General features: G+C 40.0%; 1 protein-coding gene across 1 annotated transcript; it reads left to right on the top strand.

The window, feature by feature from the left end:
* Window positions 1-159: 159 nt before the first annotated feature.
* NELFA (negative elongation factor complex member A) lies at window positions 160-26,703 on the top strand. Its single transcript, XM_080410769.1, has 12 exons — window positions 160-294; window positions 1,099-1,363; window positions 9,027-9,198; window positions 10,380-10,541; window positions 11,451-11,540; window positions 13,388-13,518; window positions 13,700-13,769; window positions 14,653-14,741; window positions 17,060-17,171; window positions 19,470-19,726; window positions 20,774-20,873; window positions 22,434-26,703. Exons 2-12 carry the CDS (start codon window positions 1,112-1,114, stop codon window positions 22,616-22,618), a joined length of 1,620 nt encoding a protein of 539 aa, XP_080266895.1. The 5' UTR covers window positions 160-294; window positions 1,099-1,111; the 3' UTR covers window positions 22,619-26,703.

Raw genomic sequence — 26,703 nt, 5'->3', positions numbered from 1 at the left:
TTTTTCATATTTAAATAACAATGAGCTGAATCACAAGGGAATATGAACGTAAGTGTACCAACCCCCAGCTCCTGAGGGCCTGCCGCTAGCTTTACGAGCCGCTGAGATAATCCCCTACAGCTCTGAGGCACCCAGCACAAAGCATCTCTGGGGAAAACGAAGAAAAAGACGCTCAGACCGTGCCAGACCGTGGCACCACCGGGGGATTCACCACCCAGCACCACATCCGCAGGCTGCCTTTACCTTGGCCGAGAAGCAAACCAAGGGCTGATAGGACCTGAGGTAAACAGGGAGGTGAGTGCGCTTTAAGGTGCTATTAGCACCTCTAATAAGCTCCCCATGGTGCTGGCTGGGGGAAACGGGCGGCCGTTTCAACGCCGGCCGACCAGAGCGAGCGACGGGCGCGCTGGCACGGGCTCGACGTGCTTGAGCGGCCGCCGCTGCGGGACCAGGTTACCCGCCCCCTCGGGAACATGGGGGCTGCGAGGAAAGGAGACGTGGTGCTCCGCCGAGCGCTGTGTCGGAAGGCCCGGGGGCCGGCCTAGCCCTGGGGGGGAGGGGCGGGCTGGTAGTAGGGCCTTAGCGCTTCGCCCGCCTTCAGCGGCAGCCGCTCGGCGTGCGGGGCCAGTGAGGCGGCTCCCGGGCAGGAAGGGGGAGGTGGGAGCCCGGAGCCCGGCGGGGGGAGGCTAGCGGCCTCGGAGGGGCGGGGCGGGCCCCGGTCTATCCTGAGCTGTGCCGCCAGGCCCCGCGGTGACTCGCCCCCCCGCTCCTGGTTTTTATCCCTTTTCTGCCTAGGAGAGCCCCGGAGAAGTTAGGGCGGACTGTGAGGGACAGCGGGTCAGGGCTGACAGAGAAGCTTCTCCGCGCTGAGGCGGCGCCATCTTGCAATACGGATAAAAAAGCTGTGCTGGGCGCCATTTTGCATCTGAACGACAGATGATTAGAGCCTCGTTATTTTTCGCCGTCAGGGCGCCGCCATTTTAAGTTACGGCTGACTCTCCGCCTCCCCTAGCGCAACCTCATAGTGCGCCGCCATTTTGGCTTGCGAACAATACCCCGACCCGCAGGGGTCCTCACCTCCTCCATCCCTCCCTTTAGGTGTCTTCATAAAATGCCCGTGGAGAATCCCCTCTTTTTTCGCCCCGCTCCCAAGATGGCGTCGATGCGGGAGAGTGACACTGGCCTGTGGCTACACAACAAACTGGGCTCCACAGACGAGCTGTGGGCGCCGCCGAGCATTGCCTCGCTGCTCACGGCTTCGGTGATCGACAACATCCGTCTCTGTTTCCACGGGCTCTCCTCGGCCGTCAAGCTCAAGCTACTTCTAGGGATGCTGCACCTGCCCCGCCGGGCAGTGGATGAGGTGAGAGCTGGGTAGGAGCTTGCGCGGGAAGCTTAACCGAAGCGGGGTCCGTGTGTGTGAGGGGAAGAGGTCGGTCGGAGACGGCGTGAGGGGAGACGGGGGCGCAGCGCCAGCACCACCTCCCCCGCCCGCCCTTTTCTTTTCTCATGGTGTCTGTGGGGCGGGGAGACCCCAGGGCGCGGCGCCTCAGGCCGCCTGGCGCTGCCCTCTCCGGCGCGGTGGGAGCGGGCAGCCCCCCGCGGCAGCCCTGAGGCAGGGAGCCGGGCAGCGGCTGCTCCTCAAGGGCAGGTGCCCGGCCGCACTCGGCACGGAGTGTGTAATGAGGCTGGTCCCCACAGACATCCCTGCATCTCCCTTGCAGCCTTTCTTGGACGGGGAGGGGGAGGAAGAAGGTCTCGGCTGGTGGGGTGGTTGGTCGAGGCCCAGTGCGGAAGACTCTGTCCTTGCTGCGAGGAAAAGCGCTAACGTTCCCTGTGATAAAAGGGAGTGACTGGAGTGGAAGCTTTACTGCTGCTGCTCCTCCTCGCCCTGCTCTCCGGGGAATCTCTGGTTAGCACTAGTTTTTTGAAAGCAGTTTCGACCTGAAGCCCATCTTATGCCTCCCCATGGACTCGTAGTTGTAGGGCTGTGTTTTGACAGTCTGGGTGCCTTTGGGAAGAGGGCTTCTGGTCCTCCTAGGATTAGGACAGAGGCAGGACCGTTTGGGAACAGCCGTGTTAGGCTTCCTTCACTTTCCTTAATACTGGCAGCTATGTAGGTGTCCCAAGTCGAACATCTCTGCTTGGAAGGACAGCAGCAAGTGCTGAAACTTATGGAATGGAAGATCTGGGGTCTGCACTGAACAGTGCTTTTCGCCACCTTCTTGCAGTCAAGCATTGCTTGAAAAAACTGCCATGGGTGGGTTTTTTTGCTTCTCTTTACCTTTCTGGGAACAGCTGGTGCTTTCCTTTACTGACCTACCCCAACTAATAAGCTGGCTGGCTCAAGTCTGAGCTGGCTCTGCAAGCTTATTTGCTTGGCCTGGGACCATACCTCATCTGCAGCTGGCTTGTTCTTACCAGTAGGCAGTTACTGATGTTTGGGGCAATAGCAGGACAATGACTGGGAAACATTTTGAGTTTCTTCAGCTAGGTTTAAGGAGTACCTCTCCTACTTCCACCATGTATGGTATTGGATCCCAGTAACGATCATGGAGGTGGCATGTAGTTAATCCTCACATTCTTGTGTAGAGTATCCTTAGCTGTGTTTGCACCAGTCTCTTTCTTGGCTAGGACACAGCTGCTGCTTAGGCTTAATGTACATATATACTAGGCAGGGTGTGGGGAGACGGTATGTAACTTGGATTATTGTATGCTCAGTTTTGGGGTACTTCTAAGCTGAAAATGCACAAGGATCACAATTAAGCAGTGGTTTAGTGTTTGCCAGTGCCTGTCTTGCCACATGCATCTGTATAATTGATCACTTTTGCATATAGTCAGTGTCACTTAAAAAAAAATGAAATAATTCTTGTTCAGCATAATTACTCTAATTTTCAAAACATGGTACTTGTGTTTAGTGCCTGTTCAGTGCACAAGCTGTCTTCTTCCTGTGTGACAAATGCAATTTTGTTTTGGCCAAACAAAATAACCAAGGCCAGAAAGGGGCATGGGGAGCTATGCATAAGCTCACATGAACTCTTGAATATGCTAAATTCTTCTGAAATAGTGTGAAAATCCAAGTAGCCTGGAAGAAATGAGTATTGCGATGTTTGGAAAAATCTGACAAATTAGTGATGTTTTTAGATCAAAAAGAGCTTAGTTTAGGGACCTTCATAAGTAACACTGTTCAACTCTTTGAGGGAGCAGCATTTAAGCAAATTAACTTGTTGAAACGCTGCGAGAGTGTTCACTGGGTGGGTAAAATAACTTTTTGAACTGATTCAGAGGAAGATGGTACCCAGAAACTTGGTCTGTGATTTTGTTAGCCATGGAGATAAAGTATACGTAAAGAAGAGCAAGTCAGTTGCTGTACCTTTTAGTGTAAAGTTATCAGTTATGTTCCAAACATAAAGCTGATCTTACTGCTGTAATAAAAGATATTCTAGGATTTTCTGCTGTTTTGGTGCAGTGTGTGAATGCAATCATAGATTTAATCCTTCATTGTAAACAAAGCACACTTGATTGAGATCTAGGGATTTAGCATATTTTCAGTCCTTTGCAAAGTACCTATAACATCTTAGTTATTTCAGGGATGTGACTTTAAAAAAATCTTTATTTATTTTTTAACTGAGAGGAAGGGATTAAAAAATTGATAAAAATTAAAAAGTTGTGAGGCAGAAACCCTTAACATTGGTTGTACCGGAAGGAAGCCTAATGATATAGCAGACCTACCAGCAAACTCCTGACAGAAAGGGATGTTGTCTTATCAGATGTTCATAATTTGTAGTGGCTTTGCTAAGATAGGTGGTATCATCATAGTGGTATGGGTTGGAAGGGACCTTCAAGATCATCTAGCTCCAGCCCCCTGCCGTGTGCAGGGACGCCTTCCACTAGACCAGGTTGCCCAAAGCCCCATCCAGCCTGGCCTTGAACACTGCCAGGGATGGGCCATCCACAGCTTCTCTGAGCAACTTGTTCCAGTGTCTCAGCACCGTCACAGTAAAGAATATATTCCTAATATCCTTTCTAAATCTGAAACCTAATCTAAATATATGTTTGTGTTCAGTATATGTGTGCTGTGCACCTCTCTGTAGTGTTCTCTGCTCAGTGTATTGTACTGAATATGGTGTCTTTTTGCTGGCAGAAGTACACTGGTACAGGATACCTGTAGCTGCCTGGAAGTGAAATTCATCATTTGGGAATCCTACCCATATCTCAAATGGTTAAACTTAACTGTGAAAGTACTTCATTAGTCTCTGTGGAAAGTCATATGTGTGTTTTCCATGCCATGTGCCAGTCTGTATTGATCATGTGTGAGAAGCACTGAGTTGGCATTTGGAAACTTAATAGCATCGGAAAACACATTGCATCAGCTTTGTAAAGCTTTGGGAATCTAGATAGGAGATGCAGGATGTGTTGCTAGTTTATGTAAGATGTTAAATGATATACCCTGCTCTAGATATTGGACTTAGTTACTGTTTTCTCTGCAAAGTACTGGGGTTTTGTTTTCTACATAATAGCATTTTCACTGAGGCACAGAATAACATGGAGACCATTTGGGAGCAGAAATCTGAGAAAGTTATGTGGGAATTGAGGAAAATGTGGTGGTGCTTGGTTTAGAAGGGGTTTACTTGGCTGCTGATCCTTCCTAAATCTCTGTGAAAGCTTCAGTCTAGACAAGTGAATCTTCAATGAGCTGTCCTAAAGGCTAAGTCCTTTACTTAAGTGCTTTTTTCCTCAAATGTAATATCCTTCAATTTTCGTAATGTTTTCATTCAACACTCCAAATATTGTATATCTATAAGCAACTTAATCCTCATAATACTCCTGTGGGATAGGTAATAAACCTGATTTTTTTTTTTTTTTATCATGCTGTGAACCTCATTGCTGCTTGTGTGTTCCTGCTGACTAATAAGAATAATTGGCTCCCATTTTTAAGTGTGTTTTGTAGGCAGTTATCAAAAATATCCTTTCCTGCTGTAATTCTCTGGGCAGAATTTGCTAACTCTTGAATCTCCCTGCCCCCCAGCTTTTCATCTGTTAAATTTTTTCTAGATAATTGTGCTTATTTGAAATGATGCCTAAAGCTCAGTGTAGTGCTGACCAGAGTTTCAGTTGTGAATTTGGCAGAACAATTACTTCTGTTTATTTTGTATATTGTATTCTTGTTAACCTGATTCACAATGCCAATGCAAGTTTTCTTTTTGTGCCAATGTTTAATTTATTTATTCAGGGTTAGACTGTGATGTTACAACCAAGTCTGGAATGAGGACTGTGTGCTTCAGTGCTTTCTGAATTTCAGTCTTGAGGGGAAGATCTCTATCCCAGCAGCAGCCTGCACTTTTATTACAGTAGCTGCAAGAGACCGAAAGTCAAGACTGTTTCTTCTTGCTTGCTTATGTGAATCAGGAGTCCTCTATTCATGCAAGTGGGACTTGTGGAGTACTACTGCAAAGGAGTAAGAGGGCACGTGACGCTTGCCTTTCCCTCTGTTCAGAACAGGCAGGCTGCTATGCATTTTTCTGGCCTGCATTTAGTGTTCTTAATTTTTTTGTGATGTATTAGATTAAAACATACCATATTACTACCCTTGGCCACTTCTGCTCTTTTTCATGATTAAAATAAAAAACATATGACAGTGGTAGTTGATGCATCCTGGTTTTGTATTGCATAAATATTAATACTGTACTTTCAATCCAATGCTTTTAGCTTAATGAAAATGCTGTATAATAATACAGATACCTATAAATAACACCTTCACTATCCTGCATGAAAGATTAAAACTTGATTGCATTTATTAGTCAACTGTTGATGTAATTGTGTAAAGGTATAGTCACATAAATTGAGGTGTACTATAAAGCAAATGAACAGGAAACCTTTTCGAGAAGTCATCCTGGAGTTATCACTTTGTGTGTTTCTAGTAACATTTCTTTCTTTACCTCTTCTCATGGTGCTGTTTGTGTATTCTTCCTGCACAGCCATTATTAATCTCCTTTTGTCTCTGTTCCCAGACTTTCCCCATCCTGCCTGATCCTTTTCTTCTCAGATGTTTTCAGTTGTGCCCTATTGGGTTTTTTTTGTGCCAGCAGGCTGAGAAAAATACTTAAGATCCTTAAGTTTTAGATGAGAGAAATGCCAGAACATGTTGCATCAGATCTTGACATTCATGCTTAACAAGATGCTGGTTGAAGCTGATGGGGCTCTTACTGACCCAGTGTTGCAATCTTACACAATTAAGAGCTTGGGATTATGGCTGTGCTCTGTAAAGTAACAGAAAAACTATACGTAGGTTTCTCAGAGTTGCATTTCGTGCATTCTCAAACCACAAAGAAAACTTTTCTTTTCAGTTGCCAGTTCACCACTGAACTGGCAACATATATTTAAATTGCTATTGAAAGACAAACCTGAGTCAAAACTCAAATCCAGGCTTGTTAAATGCAAACCCATATTTAGGCAATGTCTCTGGTTAGCTCACAGTATGTGTTAGTGTGCTTCGCTTCCCTGTGTATGACAGTGGCTGTTTTTTCATCATGTTCTTTCTGCCATGAGGCCTTATGATGATGTTATTTGCCCAGTGTTAGGCAAACAAGTTGTTTATGGGCTCCATTCTTGAAGGAGCCGAAGTCATGTGAAGCAGTGGATTGTGGCATAGGTGGGTTGCCTGAACTTTAGTTGCTCTGTGAGCAATGTGGATTTGACATACCCAGACAAGAGCTACATAGGAACATACATAGTACAGGCATAGAATCATAAATTGTTTAGGTTGGAAAAGACCTTTAACATTATGGAGTCCAACCGTTAACTCGGCGCTGCCAAGTCTACTACTAAACCATGTCCTGAAGTGCCACATCTACCTGTATTTTAAATACCTACAGGGGTTATGACAGCTCTGTGATTTTTTGGTGCAAATGGGAGTTTTGTGGAGCAGATATGAATAGTAAATTGGGATGATACAGGAGACATCTGTTCTCCGACTATTGCCCGAGTTTGATTTAGTGGAGGAAATTACATTCTATACATTTACCTGCGTTAGTTGTGTCAAGATAAAAGCTTGTAAAAGAGCTATAAATAAACCATAGCTTCATCAGTTCTCATGCCGTGTTTTAAATTTTCAGGTGTTTTAAGTAAATCGGTACTGGAATTCCTGTAGGGATAGATAGGAGAATAAAGGGCTCTTTCAACAGTATTGATGCTTGTCCTCATCCACTGTAGTGGAAGTGACTTCTGATGAGCAGTTTAGGGTTGAAATAGAGATTGCTGGGCCTGTGTGGAGTTTAGGTGGGGGTTTTGTGTTTACTGAGAAAGAAGTGAGCAATGGAGGGCAATACAGACTAGAACTTTAGGAATTTATTCTTTCCATTGAGTAAGTGTTGGTTAAACTTGACAACACGTTAAACAGTGTATGGTCATGGTTATGTGGTCAGTTTAATCCAAAGCAAATCAATAGTGCTGCTGAAGACTGTAACTGACAGTTGTAGTATCTCTGCTCTGCTCTTGTGGTTCTAGTGTTTGTGTGACAGTAGTCAGCCACGCCAAGGGGCTGATCAAGCTTAAAGCTATAGAGAGATGCTGTTTTGGGTCAGATGAACTGATCTAGTTTATTTTGCAAGCATGTTACTGTAAGTGCTAAAACTTGCAAGAAGGGGTAACGGACAAACTGCCCCTGTAGTGCACTTGTAAACCTTTTCTGAAGTGAGAGGGCAATAACATTGGGTGAAAGGAATTAAGAAATGTCAATGTTTGCCTCTGACCCTTGAAAGGCTTGGGTGGGACATGGGGGTTGTTAATAGAGAGCAGAGATTTAACTTTTATTTCTTAGAGTTGCATAGGTAGAGTAAGCTTATTTTACTAAACTTTTTCATAAGAAAAGGATGGTTCTAAATAAAGGGAAAGAAATAAAGCATAAAGGTGAAGGTGAATCTCTTGCTTGTCTCCCTGTGTTCAGAAACATGTAGGCTGTAACTAAGCTATATGTGCCTCAGTGGGTTGTGAAAAATTGAAATTCAAGTATTTCCTTACACCTGCTTGTAAATTCTTCAGTGTTAGTACCACACAGATAGTGTGTCTAAATAATTTACATAACTTTACTGTTATGTTTTGTGGATTAGATGCGCATTACGTCTCAAATATCTTAGTTCTGTGAAGCTAATGCTGTAATGCTTACATGAGAGTTTACTTAAAGCAAGCGTTCAGTCTTTGAGGGGTTTACGCTTAGCTGTGAATGAAGTAACTAATTTAAGAGATTCACTATGTAAACCCCTGTCTGTAGTAACCTTGGCTCTAGTTCATTTCATGGTGCCAACAGACTTGTTTAGTAATTTAAAAATATTACTGTGACAATTAATATTTTTTTATGCATTATTTCCCCTTTTTCAAGATGGATGCTTAAAGAAAAATGACTTTTTTCTGACTATAGAAACTTCAGATAGATGGAAAGTCTTATTACTTGTGGCATATTAGAGGGCTGGGTCTGTTTCTGTAATATGTAGTTTTTATTACATGAAACACATTTTGCCTAAGCAGTAAATTTTTGAGGACAGTTTATGTTCATATGATGCAGATATGGTCTGTCTACTTAATTATTCGGTAGTCCAGAAAGGGGCACATCTTCATTTAGATGACTGTTGTACATAACTTGTTTTCTAGTTGTGCGTTTTTATCACTGAATATAAGGTGTGGGGACACTGGGAGTGTAAATGTAGAATGTAAAGAGACAGTAGTGTAATGATCTGGTCTGTTACATTTAGTAAAAATGTTCAGTGCTAAACAAAGCTTCAAACTGCCAAAAGCTCAAAACAAACTTGGGTTAGATTGACCAAAAGCAATATAAAAAAAAATAAAATCTTGGTTCATTCTTTACTTAGTTCTAGAGTTGTGTAACTGTGTTGAAGCAGCCTCCCTTTTCCCTTCCCCAGTAGTAAAACATTGTGCATGTTTATGCTAGTGTCTTATTAAAATAAAAAAATCCAGCTAACCTGTTTAAAACTGTTTCCAATTGGCTGATTTTCTTTTTCTTTTTTTGTTAGATGAAAGGGGCACTGACTGAAATTATCCAGCTCGCTACCTTGGATTCAGACCCCTGGGTCTTAATGGTAGCTGATATTTTAAAATCCTTTCCAGATACTGGCTCCCTTAACCTTGATCTTGAAGAACAGAATCCCAATGTTCAAGATATTTTAGGAGAACTTAGAGAAAAAGGTAAGCTTTTTCTGTTGGTGTGAAGTATAGAAATACAGTGCCTTTTTTCAGAAATAACTTGTTGTTTCACAGGCAATCTTGCTATCTTAATGGTACTGGTACCAGGACAAGTAGTATGTCTTGTCTCTTTAACTGCCACAGTTCAAGACCTGGCTCGTTACTGATCTGGGAACTGATATTTGAGGAATGGTAACTTATTAAATTATCTTTTCACATATCATCAGAACTTACATGTTGGCTATTACCCTGAGTGTTTGTGAAGGGCAACACATAAGGTAATGTGGATTCATTACTATCTGTCAGGCTATATGTGCGCTGGTAGGTAATAACTGGCTTACTGCAGCTTAGGAAGTTGAGGTTTTTCATATATTGCTCTGTCTTCATATGTTGTAGTACCAAAGAAGACAGTAAGGCTCAGCTTCTGCAGTGCTTGTGTGGACAGCCTCGTGTGTGTGCAAGCACCACTGTTGTGTTGGGCAGGTGGGGTGCATTTCTGCTGGAAGTCCTCCTCTAGGCAAGAAGTGATAGGTGCTGGCAGAGAGACTGATCACAAGAAGAGTAATGCTGCTGATGACCCGACTAGCTACACATTGCCTAGCAGCTAAAAATAGTGGCTTAGGCACTTGAAGAGTTGCTACTTCAAACTATGTAGTAAATGGTGATGCAAAGCTGCTCCTACTTCAGGGAGTCTGATTTAGCACATTGTGTAGCAAAAGTCCTTAGGCATCAATGGACCGACATGGTCTTGAAGTTAGGATTGCAGCAGACCAATAATGAAATGACACAGTGGTGGTGGAAGTGTTTTGCTTTCTTACTATAAACAAATGATCATTTGTTTGTTCATGCTTTGGTTTGGACTTTAGTGTAGTAGTTTCCTTGTTATGTGTAATTTTATGGAATCTAAAAATTCAATCATTTTTACTATCTTTTACTCTAATAGCATATTTAAGATTCCTGCAATTTGACTAGGTGTAATTAACATGGAAGTTCTTATGAAGCTAATGTAAAAAACAAACATCCTAATAACTGGTTACATACTGTGTAATAATTAGAACTAAATTACTCTCAGTGCTTAAACAAGTAATCTAAAAACACCTGTACAGTCTAGTTGTAAAATGTTTTGTAATTAGCTATCAAAGAGGTGCTAATACCCATATGTACTGTGTTAACTTTTTATGCAGTAAGTGAATGTGAAACTTCAGCTATGTTGCCGTTGGAATGCCAATACTTAAACAAAAATGCCTTGACTACACTAGCTGGGCCACTTACTCCCCCAGTGAAACACTTTCAGCTGAAAAGGAAACCTAAAAGTGCCACTTTGAGAGCTGAACTCTTGCAGAAGTGTAAGTAGTAGTACAGCTAGTTGATAAGGTTGGGTAACAATTTAAATGGTGAAACGAAAACTTGTATTCAGTCTTATTCTCCAATATGGGGATATACGTTAAAATTATCTGTTATAAGAGCTTTGCTGGCTGATTGTTTTTTTTCTTTGATAGACTGATGTGTGGAAAAGCAGGTGCAAGTCATTCCAGCCATGATTACATTAAAATGCTAATCTTGATTTAAATGCTGTTCAGATTTCAAGGCATACGAAAAGCTGTAGCTTTTTAAAGCACAGATACATTCTCTCATGTGTATATTTAAGTCAGTTGTGAAGACTCATGAGGGACAGCTTTGGTTAAAGCTCCTGAAACAAAACTGAAATGAGAACCTAGTTCTTATTTTGCCATATGTTTTTGCAACAGGGAGCAAGAGCTGCTAAATAATGCTTTTGCTCAGTGTGGTTATATAGGGTGTGAAAACTAAGAGGGTTTTTGCTAACAAAAGGCAACATGTGTACATACATGTATTGATAGCTGGTTAAACTAAGCAATCTTAAAATAGTTTACTGTACCTGCTGTTCCGTTGCAGCAGCTTGCTGCTTTCTTGCATGTGATTTGAGTAGTTGATCTGGTTAAATACAAAACATCTAACTTTTTATGATGTTACTTAGAACTTTAATTATTTCAGTCTTTATCAAGTAGATTTCTGCTCTGATTTCTTTTAGTTCAGACCATCTTGTTAGTTGCATAGTTATATTGATTTTGCGTTTTTTCCAGATACTGTGTTTACCTTGCAAAAATACCATATATATTTCTTTGTTGCTATTCCTATCTTTTCATGTATTAGTTAATAACATTTTATATAAGAAGCAATGTATTGTATTTTTTCAGCACAGATTCTGTAATAACTACAGGCCTTTCTCTTTTTAGCAACAGAAACTGCACAACAGCTAAAGAAGACTGCAGGAGTGCCTTTCCATGCCAAAGGCAGGGGACTGGTCAAAAAGATAGATACAACAAGTATGGCTCGCTTTTATCACTTCCAAGAAAGAAAATCTGATGAAATAGCCTTGATGAAGAATAAAATTACAGTCTAGCTTTTATAAAATCTTACTTTTTGAAGCAAGAGATTTCTCCCTTTCTGCTTCACTCTCTCCAGATATTGAAATGTTTCTGACATGTCTTGTCAGAAAGAACAAGAGTGTGGGGTTTTTCTTAAATGGCATGTATATCTGCCATGCTTCTAAAATGTACGCAGCTAGATCATGCCTGTAGACTTTGGTAAGAACTTAATTTGCATCACTCCAGGAATAACTCCTGACTAAGCCATGTTGCTCCAAAAGGGAGCAGAGTGGATCTCTGTGATCTGCTGTGCTCTTTGAAATGCTGCGAAGTAGACTGAAACTATCCTGTATTTGTTTAATCCTGCATGTTGAAAGAATGCGGACAGTGTGTTCTCTGCAGCCAAGGCTTCTATTTAATGGACATGACAAAGATGTGTAATCATTCTTCAACTTTGCATTAATAGATTTCAGCTGTTTGCTGAAGTTCCTGAACTGCTTCAATTTTTCAAATAAGTTTTTGACTAGGAGCAAGAAGAGGGTTCAAAATTAGTTACATACTTTAAATCACTGCACAGATTTAACTTTTCTGACCACCAATATGATGCTGAGATGTGAAACTTGTGTGATTTCTTGGTGTGGTGGCTAGAAGCCATGAAGTTCTTTGTGCTGATGCTGCTGAAGATGTGGTCTTGAGCACCAAAGTTTGGCCACATGTTCATGCAGGAAATGCAAGAAGTGTAGTTGGTAATTTGAACTAAAAATTTTCCCTGTATAGAAATTGACCATTAGTTCTTGGCATTCTTTTTAGCTGTTGAACTCATAAAGCTGGCTTTCATACTTGGCCTTCAGAGCCAAGTGGTCTCTAGAAAGATGAGTTATAGGACTAGCTGAGGTTTACTCTGCTGAATCTTACTCACATTGGTCAGAGAGGATTGTTCTGTGGTGAAAAGGTTTTCAGTACAACATATAGAAGGATACAGAGTACCTAACCTCAAACTAAAATTCGGTGTTCCATCTTCAAATTGTAGGGTATGATGAGTATGTCAGGAGGCTCAAAGACCTCTGATAGATATGTTTTTGTCCCCCTAATTTTTTAGCAGTTGATGAAAGAATGCTGTCTTCAGCACTGTTACCCTTCTACCTTCACGCTTGACAACAGTGTAAAGTTGGGGGAGAACAGCTTATAGGTGTAGCAGTTTCTACTGAGTATTGAGACAACAGGTTTTCTGTTCGCAATATAGACCCAAATTGGATCCTTCTTGTGCAAACAGCAGCTCTGATTTCAAGCCCTGGTGTGAAGCAGTAATTTATCTTTCCAGTAGATTATTAGCCCTGAGCCCTTAGCCCTGCAGAGCGTTGCTAACAATCTTTGATCAAAGGCAGTTTTACCAAGTAACTAGATCTTAAAGTTCAAAGAGCAACTTTGGTAATAATTGGATTCAGAACATTCATGACCAGTACCTTTTTATGTGTTTCAAAGTTTTTGTTGTCAGTAAGAAAAGTAACAATGTATTTAGGAACAGTATATTTTGATAGCAGTGCACCTGTTTGATCACTTCCTGTGGAATGGAGTTGCAAGCATTAGCCTGGAGATTGGCTCTTACTCCTTGTTTGAAGGGTAAGATGTGATCTGACCTTTGAGGGACATGTAGTTTATTATAGACAGTTCCACATTATAAACCTTTGAAATTAAGGGGATGTGTGTGTGTTAAGAAGGGGAAAAGCTGAAGAACTCCTTGTTACAGTTCTTTGTAACTAATTAGATATATATTACAATTGTTGCTTTTTTTGATCTTCCCTAAGCACCACTCAAAGGAATACCAAAACAAGCTCCATTCAGGAGTACTTCAGCACCTAGTGTATTTAGTCCATCTGGAAACAGAACCCCTATTCCTCCTTCAAGAACACCTTTGCGCAAAGAAAGAGGAGTAAAGGTAGGTGCACTTTTTTTAGTCTCTTGCTTTCCTGCTCGGTTCTTCTCCCTGATCTGAAGTGGATTTCTGATGCTGTTTTGAATCAAGTGCCAATATATTAAAGAAGAAAATTAAGGACAGTATTTAGAGATAAACTATGTAAAGTTAACGATGGTTATTAAGTTCTCTGTGGTCTTTTTAGCTTTTAGATATCTCTGAGCTGGATATGGTAGGTGCTGGCCGTGAAGCAAAGAGAAGAAGAAAGACATTAGGTTGGTATGCATACTTACAAATGCTATTAATATGCCTGCAAATAGGATCTAGATTTGTAGTACCATTTTGTTCTTCATTTGTTAAAACTTCTCTGCCCCTAAACTTTAAAAAAAAAAAAAGGAGGGTGGGGAAAATCCCAAACCAAAAATGCTTAAAGAGAGGATTTTAACTTCTTTTAATGCTCCTAATCATACTGCCCTGTGCCTAGATAATAACTTGAATCAGTTGCATGAAGGGATGGAACTAGTCAGTTGTGCTTTGGGCAGAACATAGGTGAATGAGCGTCTTCAGTACTGGAATTGTTCTGAGCTGTTTTGATGTGTTTATTTCTGCTGGCTGTGTGACTGGGTAAATTAATTGAAAGTAATGGTGAAAAAACATATAGTGCTCCAGCATTCTGGCTGAGAGATCTTAACAAGTGGATAGTATCTGATTTACTGCTCTTAAGTGACAGTACAGTGCTGTACTTAAGCATATCAGGAAGATACACTAGGCAGCATATTTGCACCAAGACAACCTTTTTGTATTTTTTTGCAAAAAAGAGTACCATTCAAGAACAAAATCGTAATTTTTTTCTTGGGTTTTGATGCTTTCTGATATCACAAGATTAGCCTAATTGTCTGCCTAATACTCAGTTACTATAGTCTGCCTAATACTCAGTTACTATAGCTTGATGGATGTATGTTGTGGTTCAGTTCATAATTGGGTTGATTATAAATTTGTGTATGAAGATTATCTACCAACCTTTCAACATATACCTCTTTAAGCGTGTGTTAGCAGACTGAGAAACACTTTTTTTAAAAAAACAAAGACATAAAAATGCATATCTACTTCAGTATTTCAGGAGACTTCCTTGAACTGACTTCTATTTTTATGTAATAGATACAGAAGTTGTGGAAAAGCAAGCCAAAGAAGAAACAGTAGTAGAAAATGCTACCCCAGATTATGCTGCTGGTCTTGTGTCTACACAGGTAAAATCAAACAAAACCAAAATAGACAAAACTCAAACAAACAAAAAGAAGAGGAAACAGTGGTGGATGTTATTCTTAAACACTGTGTTGATGTTTTACTAACTTGTTGAAACATGCCTCTTAGTGTAAAAATCTCTACATAATTATTTCAAAATTCCATTATATTTTCACTAAACTAGATAAAGAAACAGGATAAGGTAAAGCTTTTGATGCTTTTTTTGCTATTTTAGCTTTGTGATGGGGTATGGCATTTTTGTAACTGAGGATTGTAGTCTTCTGTCAGGTGAAAGGAATAGGAGGGCTGTCTGACCATAGGTAGGTAGAATAATTTTCAGTAGTTCCTGCAGGTTTCACTCTGTGCCTGTGCATCCTTTGTTACCCTGGTGGAATAATGTCCACAGAAGTCTGTGAGGAGCGCTTGTCACTGGCCTGTGCCCAGGACAGATAACTGAATATAAGCAGCTGAGTAAGAAAGAAGTCTTTACACCTCACCTGTCTTGAGTTCTGGCTTGAGGGAAGAACCTATAGCCTAGTACCCTTCTGTGATTCTTTCTCAGTTTTTAGCTTGTAATCTTTGAGAATTGATGCTTTAATCCTGAAGGCAGCTTTTTCTGAGGTCCCCAGGCCTGTCTAACTAGGTTTAGCCAGTCCCATGATTACTGAAAGGGGAGGAGAAATACAGTGGAATTGATCTCCATCCAGATTACCCATGGTTTATAATTTTGTGCTGCTTAAAACCCATAAAGTTCAGAGGTGGCTGCTCCCTCTCTTTGACAGTCTTTTTTTTTCCCCCTCTTTTTCCCCTTGAGGATCTACAGAAAAAGTTAACCTGTTGCTAGAGGTAGTTCAGCTGGGGGGTGGGAGGTGAGGAGAGGGGTTGCATACAGGGGTTTTTAACCTGTTCTTTCAGATACTGTGCACTGGAAAAACTGATGCAGCTTTTTTTTCTCAGTCAGGACATAACTTTTACAAGAATGTGAGATCCTCCCTCCATTTCTTAGTTAGAAACTGCCTGTTCTATTCCAGCAAACTTTGGCCTAGAATTAATTTGGACAATTGTGTTCTTTAGGTACCAATAGATAACTTGAGGTTGCTGCATCCAGTGTTTGCAAGCCTCTTGGGATGATAGAAATACATCTCAAATCTTAAGTGTTGTGTCTTGTTTTTAGTTATGTTTAATTAATTAGTTAGTTAATTTAAAGTGGTTATGATTCCATCTGCCTCTGTTAGTCCACGTGTTGACATGCAATGCTTGCCTTTGGAGAGCACTCTTATTTAAAAGACCTGTGCTTTTGTTGGTGAGCCAGGAAATTTTTCCTCTAGAGCTTAATGGTAAGCACATGCAACATTGGTCCCATGGGGGGCAGCAATCTTATGGCACATGTGCCAAAGACAACATATAGGCAGGTGTCGGTAGACCTGTGTAGAGTGAAGGTCATTGCCTGTCTTGCTGCAAAATGCAAACAGTATCTTTTTTGGTGGGTTCCACATTTTAGAGTATCAGTTTTTTGTCTAGTAAGGCTACCTTAAATGATTCGTCTGCCAGATTTACTCACTCAAAGCTGCTTTCCTCTGTCAACCCCTTATGTTTATAAGGCTGTACTGGACCAAAGTGAAGTTCTTCATAGAGATACCATGCTGTTGACTTTATGCTGTGTGTGTGGTATCACGTATAGTCAAGTACAAAACGTGTCCTTTTCTTTGGCTTGATCCTAGATGACATCTGTCATGTTGTGCTGACATCCTGTTTCAGTGGAGACAGGGTTTTACCTGTACTTTACTGCTACCTTCAGCTTTCTTATGTCCTAGAGGCCTTTGCATTCTACTGGGTGATACTTTAGTAGGCCTTTTGCCCATGGATGAACACAGGTTTCTGCTTGCTAATAATAAGGAGCATTTTTGCTCAGGCAGAAGATTTCTATAGTGTAGTGCTTCAGAGAGTACCACCTGCACAAACTGCATAGAGTGGTCTCCATGCTACCAGCTGAGGAATGGGACAGAGGAACAGCAGCTTGACTCTTTGCAGAAGTACATTCTCTGTAATAGTATTTTTTTTCTGGCTCGTACTGTGCCTTCGGAAGCAACTTTGATATGAATTAGGGGAAACAGAAGCTGGTTTTTCTCTTCTAGGGTAATTCAGATGTCTGAATTTTGTATAGGCAGCTAAGGTTGAAAGGGGAAATATGCCCTAATGGAGGAGTCCGTAATTGAGTTACCAAAAGGAATATCATAGCAGAACCGATGTTGAAATTGTATTTAAAAAACCAGTGCATGAATATATGCAGTATGGCTATAACACTTTCTTTTCTGTTTTACAGAAACTTGGTTCATTGAACAATGAGCCTGCACTACCTTCTACAAGTTATTTACCCGCTACCCCCAGTGTGGTTCCGTCTTCCTCATATATCCCAAGCTCTGAAACACAGCCAGGTAAAAGACATGTTTTTTGCTTTTGGAACCTAACACTTCCAACTCTATACAGTTTTACTGTCTAGCTGTTCTTTATTAACAGACCTACTATCCCTTAACTCCAGTGAAATAACTTTAGCAGTCTAAAAATCGATTGTAGGAACCCAGCCTTTGGGTTTGGGATAACCAGACATATCATTTAACCTAAATAAAGAAAATGCTTGTTGGTTTGAAGTTTTAAAATGACTGCTAGTTAAGTCAAGCAAGCAAAGGAATTTGCTGGTTGGGGTTTTTCTTACTCTGTAATAGAAAATCCAACTTCTTTTTTTTATCCATAAAGAGACACCAGAAAAACTCTAGACTTGTGTGTATGTACTCCATACATACATCCATATGCATGCATTTATCTGACTCTTGAAAGCAACTGTTTCATGTTTCCAGAGGCAAGTACATATTAGTTTTCACACAAGCTGGTATCAAGCCATCCATTTTACTTTCACCTTTTATAACAGTCTGATAGATTATAGCTGAGCTGCTGCATATTTTGAGAAGTGCTACATTATTTTTAATTCTAGAAAATTGCCTGTAGTAAAAAATAGTGTTTGTACAAATCCTTTATTTCTACACTTTTTATTTTAACATGGTTGCTTTTACTTTTCCTTCTCTGCTGTGTGTGAAGTCTTAAATGAGTGTATCAGTTGGCACTAACAGATGTGTGTGACTGGGATTCATTACCAGACCTTGTAGTTAACTGAAATGTTGGATCTCTTTAATGCATTATTTTTACTCTTGCTTGTTCTGACTTGGTACTGTAATGTTTGTCTTGATGTCTGTGAGCTGTGGCATGTTGTTCACTAGAAAAATGCGTATGCAAAACCTGATCACTTCACTTGGCTCTGAAACAGTTCAGAATCTCTGTGAAGGTCCATGCAAATCTTTGTCTGGCAGAAAATTGGCATCTTGGAAGGAATGCAGTCAAGAGCCCATCAGTGATGTCAGCAGCTAGTAGTATTTTCCAGAGCCTTGGCATTGTATTCAACATCAGAAAAAGCCTAGTTTAAAATTCTCTGTTGTTTTTGTTCTCTGTTTTTTCTGACTTGTTTTTTTTCTTTTGGAGTATTGTGTATATAGCTTTTCTTATGGACAAAGAATGTAAAAATTCTTTCCTTGATATTAGATGCACACAGAAGATCCACAGATTTGGTCTCATGTAATCTGAGGTTGCATAATCAAGACGTTACTTTATGCAAGTTGGTTATTCTGACATGAAAGGAAGCCAGTAATAGAACTTAGATATTTGTACAAAATTAAGGGATAATTAATTGTTACAAATGTTTGTCCTCAAGTGTTCACTTCCCTGTTCCATATACTGCTGGGTAATAGCCATATCGTTGAAACCAATGCTGTGGCTGTGCTTAGATGGAGAGTGGTAGACATCTCATTCTCTAAAATCTGACCTGAGGGTCCTCAGTGTAGCTCTGGTCTGTGTCTGGCTTTTAGTCTACTGCAAATACAATGTAAATAGTTTAGCTTCAACCCGGTGAGATTCCTGAAAGATACGTAAGCAGCTGTGTCTGTCTGAGCTGCAATGAATCTAACTGGCTAGAGTGTGTGCTGGGTAATTAGTGTTTGCTGGGCAGATGGTAACTTACATATACGATCAAGTTACTGTGATTTTGTAACTGCCACCTGCAGCTGGGTTTGGAATAGTAACTCCTTTAAGTGCAGGTGAATGGATCAGCTCTAAGAAATGACAGTTAGGATTTGTCAATACTGTGGAGTTTTAACCATCTTAGCAGTTAGTGTTTAAATAATGAGTGATTTGCGAAGACTACCTTTAATTCTGTCATCTAAGTATTTGTGTATTTTCAGTATTTGTTACTGGCTGAGACTTAATTGCCATTTCCTTTGAAAGCTGCTGCTACATTAGGTAAAAACTGATGAAATGTTTTTGTAGTTTTGGCGTCTGCATAACAGTACAGCAATAATTCTGGTAGGGTCAGAGTACAGTTGTTACAGTAATACAAGCTAAAAAGTAAATCATACTCAATTTAATAAATCTGATGTTCATTAAATATAAAATTTGATGCTAAATATAGAGTAATCCATATTGGACAGCTAGTCAGTCTAATTATTGCTAAAGATAATTGTGTGGAAAGAGCGCTAGCTTTTCAATTTTTCATATAAATATTAGATGGCGTGTTGAATCATGGTGCTAAATGGGATAATCAGAATTTTTACTTTTCTTTAAAGGCTTTAAATGGTGATGCTAATCCTTGTTTGAGGATTGTTTTTAATTATCCTCATTGGTTTTTGCAGCTGGCTCTGCACGAGAGGCCTTGCAGACTAACAGACAGCCTGAAGAGCCTGCAGCTCCAAATGCTACTACAACTCTTCCTGCACAATTTAAACAAAGAACACCTATGTACAATAGTAACTCTAATCCACCTGCAGCTACACCTACCTCACCCCTAACACCTACCACACCTCCTGCCATTTCCCCAGCAGCACAAGCACCACAAGTAGCCCCTCAAACTCAGCAGCAGCCACCACCAAAAAAAAGCCTGTCCCTCACAGTAAGTAAAACGGGTTTTTTGACAGCTACTTTTGATGTAGATTGGAAAACACAGCTTCTTATTGTTGGTCTCATTTAGTATGTTGGCAGTTCTTGGCCTTTGGATCATAGAGTGGTTGAGGCTGCATTTTTATAACCAAAGATAATGAACATGTTTTGTGGCTTTGTTAGCATTGCTGTCTTAATCACAACATTTTCAGTTGTGCAGTCTTAATAACACAGTATTTACTGCTATTTATTATGTAAAGTAATGTTGCATTACTCATGAAGAATTTTGGAAGAAAGGTGTATTTCCAGCAAAGCTGTCACCCAGCCAATTAAATACAATGAAGCTGTTAAAAAAAGATCCCGTCATTACCATGGTAGAAGAAAAGATACCAATACATTATTCTAAGGTGAAAACCTTTATTTGTTGATCCCCTCACCCCCACCATTGCACATCTTTTAAAGCCTGAGAGTGGGGCAGAAACCAAACTTAATTATATATGTCCTGGAGCTTCTTATTGCTGGTATGTTGGTATATATTATGTGCATTCTTGAAGTTAACCAGGTAGCTAATTCAGGATGCAACTGGTTTGAGGATTTTGCTAAGCAAATCTGTAAGCCTGGCTTGCAAGAACTGAACTTTAAGAAGCTGGGTGACTTTCTTTTCAGTACTTCTACTTCATTTATTAGAGGGGAAAAAAATCTGAAATTATTGCAAGCCTGGGTTTGTTGGACTGTAGAGGAAGCATTGGGTTTTTTCCTCCTTTTTTCCCTAATGTCATAAAGAACACAAAATTGATAATGTAAATGTTAAATCTCTTAGCATATGTTTCCGTAACTATCTAAAGGTGTGGGGTTTTTCCAGTTTCAGAATTGTTGTTGCTGCTGTGTTAGGTGTAAGCATTAAAGAGGAAAGCCTTGAGATTATGCTTTTTTCTTTTTACTTTTTTTATAGGTCTACAAACTTCCACATTACTCTCTTATGCTTGTCTGTGGTTATTAATATGGTACCTGTTTGTAGTGTTTTCTCCACTGGAATTCGTGTTTGTTGTATTTGTTGCAGAGGGAGCAAATGTATGCTGCACAGGAAATGTTCAAGACTGCAAACAAAGTTACAAGGCCAGAAAAGGCTCTTATACTTGGATTCATGGCAGGATCAAGAGGCATGTATAGAGACTAATTTAGCTTGCTTTTGAGTACCCAAATCTGAAATAGAGCCTAGCATTTCTAATTGTGCATATGTGAGTGCAAGACTTTTGCTTTAGCTCTGCTCTATACGTACTCGACTCTTTGCTTTACTCTGGTCTGTATGTAGTTTTATAGTTTATATTTCTAACTGGTTTAGTGCTAACTACCTGGAAACAGGTCTTAGGGTCTCTTTCCAGTAAGTCAAACGGTCTGTCAGAGCAGCTGCTGAACACAATGTATACATAACTGAGCACATGTAATACAGTGCTCAGGGGTTGAAAAGAAACAAAGCAGCCAGTCAAAACGGTGAACAGACTGGTCAGGTTGTAGCGGTCTGTCTAGAAGGCCAATGAAAGTACGTTCTTTCGTGGCAAGTCAGGGTACAAGCTAGGTAGTACAGAGCTTCTTTGCTAATCGCTTAGCATTAGAAATGTAGCAACTTTTGTCTCAGAGACTTTAGGTAACTGCAGGAACTGTGAATGACAGGGAGATAAGCTGTCTGTTGGCTAGAACCTGTCATATATTGGCCTTGATAGACCAAGGCTGTTTTACCCAGAAGATTATTGGATGTAAGATGAGAAGGGGCTTAAGAGTCCTTGAGTGAACTCTCATCTGCACTGGCTCTGATTTCTGACTTGGTATTTGAGGGCTGTTATCACTGGATTGCTGGAGCCTAAATGTGGCTCGTGCGTTTGGATTAATGCGATACATTACTGAAGATGACCAGGGTAGAGTTACTGTGATGTTCCTTGGGCTTTAAGAAAGTTTTGTGTATCTTGCATTAATGATGGTCCTCTTACTACTAGAGGCTACCTCAAATTCCAGTAGGAGGGGTATAGTTTAATATTTATATGGGCAGGTTTTTGTAATGCAAGGTAAAATATTTTGGAAGTGTGCATGTGTGTGTTATCTATATATGCATATGTGAATATATAACAGTATGAATTCCTTCAGTAATATCCGCACCTTCTGAAGGTTGGATAAATAACTGCCAACTATGATACTCTTGAGTGCCAGTTCCAGTACCTTGAAATGTAATGTTTCATACTTCTACTGTCATGAAGCTGAGTCTTGGATGAGTGATTTCAGTGAAGCTGTTTGGGCTTCTAGAAGAGCTGAAAATTGTTGCTTTTAACTAAAAATGTATCCCAAATAAAGTAACTCTGGTAGTTCAGGTTTACAAAGTCCCAATTACAAAATCCCAAAGTTAAATATAAACTTCTCTTATGACTCTTCAAGCAGAGAGAAATGACACTGACATGTTTTACTCCCCTTTTGTTGTTGTTCCCATTACTTTAGCCTTGGGGTTCATCTTCTGGGGTCTGGTTTTGTTATCCTTAAAGCTCGGTCTGTGATGTATGGAGGGAAGAAGATCTTTGTGTGGCTATGTGTAATAGGGACATTACTTGCTTAATTTGGGGTTTGGGTTTTGGGTGGGGGTTTTTTCAGCATAAGTGAAGAATCTCAATCAAGTGCACTTTATGTTTTCTAATACAATGTTAAAATGTATAATTTGTTTCTATTTGTTTTCACAGAGAATCCTTGCCAAGAGCAAGGTGACATCATCCAAATTAAACTTAGTGAGCATACAGAAGATTTACCAAAGGCAGATGGCACTGGCAGCACCACTATGTTGGTTGATACAGTCTTTGAAATGAACTATGCTACTGGTGAATGGACCAGATTCAAGAAGTACAAACCTATAACTAATGTTTCCTAAGAGATGCAGCAACAGCAGACTGGACCAAATCAAGCTTAGAGTCAACCAGCTCATAGAGTATGTCAACTGTACAAAATGGCATTCATGTGTACATTTCTTATTACCCTCCAGAATAGAGAAGTTATGGCTCTCTAATAACTGGGCTCAGTGAACGCAGAAGATGATGTCAAACTCACTTTGGTTTTTTTTTTTCATTGTGGGAGAGGGAGAGGTGATCTTAAGGTGGGGGGGAAGTTGTTGGTGTGATTTTGTTTTCCTACAGTTCAAGATGCCGGAAAAGGAGATCACAACTGAAAGATTATGGATGGGAGCAGTTTACTTCTCAGTACTGAAAGATAACTGCTGCAGTCATTCACAGTTTACCATTAAATGAGGGCACAGATCTTTATTGTAAAAATATTTTCTTTGGCTACATGGGTTCTATTGTAAGAATAGACATTTAAAGCACCACAGATCAGTGCTTGATTATTTTGTAGTTCAGCTGCAGTATAACTAAATATTGCAGGTGGTATATGTCCAGTGTCTGATGGTACCCACTGTATGTTAGCTTATTTATGCTTGGGTCATAGGCTGAGATTGAGCAGCTTTGTTAACTCGCTTACTGTCCATGTCCATGCCCAGCAGAGTTAATCTATATTTGGCATTATTTGAGAGAAACTGAGTATCATAGCTTTCTGAGAAAAAACACCATAATAAGAAAGAAATGATGGTGGCTTGTCACTGCCTGGAAGTGATAGCTAACTCTTTGCCCTCCAAGTCTTGGGGTAGAAGTTGATCTATGGTTCCTGCATAGCAAGCCCTTTGAACTGCATAACTTACCTGGGAGGAAGTGAAACTATTACATCTTGAGACCAATTGCAGCTGAATGTAAAAATGGCCCTAGAAATGGCTCAGTGACGCATCTGAATGTAGATAGTTGGAAGACTTGTTGTCTTGAGGCAGTGTTAATTATGTTTAGTTGAGCAGTCATATTGCGTATGAGCCCTGATCCAAAAAGGTTTGAATGACTGTAGCTGTGGTTGTTACCAGTGCAAGTTATATCAGTATAATCACTAATGTGGCCACAATTATATGGGCGTATAAATGTGCCTTATACTTGTCCCCTTCTAGTAGAAGCACATCTTTGTCTTTATAACTGTGTTCACACCACTGGTATAATCTGGCTTTAATAGTACAAATAAATCTTGCACTTATTGAGAGGGCTTATGTACGTAGTTCAGGATTCATCATCTGAAGGAGACTTGGCTTAAACATCTGGTTTCGCAAGTATGTGTGTGTGGAGCTGTGCTTGGTTGGGAACAGTGCTTAAAAGGAAGAAATACAAAGATGAGTAGCATAGTGGTTGGTTGGTGCTGAGGAAGTTATCTTGGGCTGATTAGAGGTTCGTGTTAAAGTGGAACTCTTAGGACAAAAAGGCTTTTTGCTTTCTTTTTTCCAAAAAGAAAGCAGACCAAATCCCCCAAATACACATATACTAACAAAGGCTTTTAGGTGATTGATTAGAATCTTTTTGTATTGTGGAATTTTTATTGGATTTTATTTTTAGTTTTTCAAACAAATTATCCAACAGAACAGGGCAAGTATAAATAATAAGAAAATCTTTATTCTGCAGTGTTTTAATATGTGACCAAAAGTACAGATTTCTTAACTTATATAAAAGCAGATATACAGAATGTTCTAGCTTCTGTAATGGGCAAGTTATTTGATGGTAGCTGCTACCATTACAGAGTTGTGCATGTAGTAATGTGATGTTTACTAACATGTAACTGTCACACCGGGGGCTCTCCTCTACATAATTACCCCATTTCAGAATTGATGCAGATTATAATTCCTACTGTGATTTTTCTTTAAACAGAAACCAGCCTGAGAAGTGAGGATGAGTGGTGGGGTTTAGTTTTTAGGAGTTCAGTAGAATGAGTTTTCATGATTTAACTTATTTGATTATAGTATGTTACACAGTAAGGGCTAACAATAGAATATGAAAGTATTTGCCTTTTAAAAAGAAAGGTGTAAAGAAAAGTGACATTCCTTTTCTTGTCTACATTCAGATTTTTAAAGCTTTCTTGTGATGACCAGTTTCCTGTAAACGTGTATGATACTTCTAACTGTTCCTGCTTGCTAGATAAGCTGCAAGTACCAAATACAGTTTTTACAAAGAACTTTTAGAAAATTAGCTGACCTGAGGGGCATGTATTGACATTGTAAGTTGTTGATGCAAGGCTCTTTGCAATTTAGTAGTGATCAAGAGGTGCTGTGTGATGGCTCTTTTGGCTTACTTGAGATTAATGGGGGTCCCTTGCTAAACTTTCTTGGTCCACAGAAGTCTGTATCTCAGACTGTGCTGTTGGGATGGAAACAGGTGTCCCTCTCCTCTTCAGGAAGCCCTTCGAGGATGCAGTGGGGTCATTTGAGTGCAGTAGTGTATAGGAAGCTTAACCGTGATGCTGTGTGTATTTGCTGCATAACAAAGTTGGTCTCCAGGCCTATTTGTCTGAAGTCAGTCATATGCAATAAACTGAAATTTTAAATAGAAGCATAGGATCTTTTTAATTCCTTAAAGTCGTTAGTATGTGAAAATTTTAACACTGCAAAAATAATTTATTTTTAAAATTAATTTACGACCCTCAATACGAGAGCATTACTTCATCTTGATCTGTGAGTCTAGAATTTTTTTTAAAATGCATAATGAAAGGGAAGTTTTTGCCACATTAAAACCATAGGGTAAGAAGAAAAACTACGTGGAGCTCTTTGGTTCAGAGAATGCAATCGTTGAACTGGCGGCCTGAAAGTGGGGATAATGGCAGACAATTTGGAAGGGGCAACATCAGCATTTAAATTCCAATATAATAGAATTGTTGCATACAGAACAAAATCTGGCCCTGGAACTTGGTATTTTTTGTCTTGAATATTCAGTCACTTGGATGTCAGCTAGATTCTATCCAGTGAGGCTCAATGTGTGCTGTAAGATTAAACAACAACATTTGTTGACTCTAGGATGACTTGCAGATGTACTGACATATTGACCAGAGAAGTAGCTCAGTTTTCTTAAAGCTTTGTTTGTGTCCTTTTCTATTTCCTTTTATCCAAGCATGAAGTTTTAGGAAATAGCAAGCCTAAACTCCCGAGGTGAATTAGTGCACCTCAGCAAGGCAGGATGTCCTAGCTTCTTTTGCCCTTGCTTGTAAAGAAGCACCTGTCTATGCAAGCCTAGGCATGATATGAATTAGCTCGTTTGGTTTTTAGAGTATGGAATACTGGAAAAAATCAATGAAAGTGGCTTGTGTTTTCCCTGTCCAATCCAAACTTTTTTATTCTTAGGGGAGAAAGAGCACATACATGCATACCCAGGCTTCTTTAACAACTTGTCCTACGGTGAAGTGCTGTGTTTCTTTAGGCTCCTTTTTCTTTCATGAGCACTGTGAGGACCAGAAAGAGTGAAATGAGTGTAATGAAGATGGTGAGCCTGGGGAAGATACTGAGCAAGAGTTTTGATCATAGATTCCATCTTCCATTTCGACTTTCCTACCCTAGTGCTCTGTAGTTATCTCCATACAGAACAGTCTAGGCTTAATGTGGTTAACACTAGTATTGGGCCAGTATTTTGTGGGTTGACTTGATTTTTCTCTGGTAGCTTTGCTGTTTAATCTTTCAGTTAAATACCATAGGATGCTGGATGAAACAGGGAGGACCCTTTGGTAATTGCTTGACATCTCTGTGTGAAATTGGTCTTTCCAGAGAAGAAAAACTTCTCTCACTAAGTTGTGTCAAACTGCAGACCACTTGTCTAGATGAAAGAAGCTTGAGACTTTGACATTATACAGTTTCAGAATGAATCACATTTTCATAGTAAGATCTGACTGGAGAAAAAAAAAAAAAAAAAGACTAAAAAATGTTAAGCCAGAGCCCTCTGGGAATCTGGTGCCTTTAACAAGAACTGTCATTTTGTAAAATGTTTCATCTATAGCATAGCCCGTATGTTTTCTATTGTTTTTTTGTACAGTTGTAAATTCAAAATATTCTGTCTTTGGGTACGTATTTTCAGTGTAATACAGTATGTATAATAAAAATTTAGATTTTCTAAGGAA

This window comes from Falco punctatus (genome assembly GCF_963210335.1).
Source record: "Falco punctatus genome assembly, chromosome: 1".
Lineage (NCBI taxonomy): Eukaryota > Metazoa > Chordata > Aves > Falconiformes > Falconidae > Falco > Falco punctatus.
Note: the sequence above shows the minus strand (reverse complement) of the source record. Positions and strands in the feature narration are given on the sequence as shown.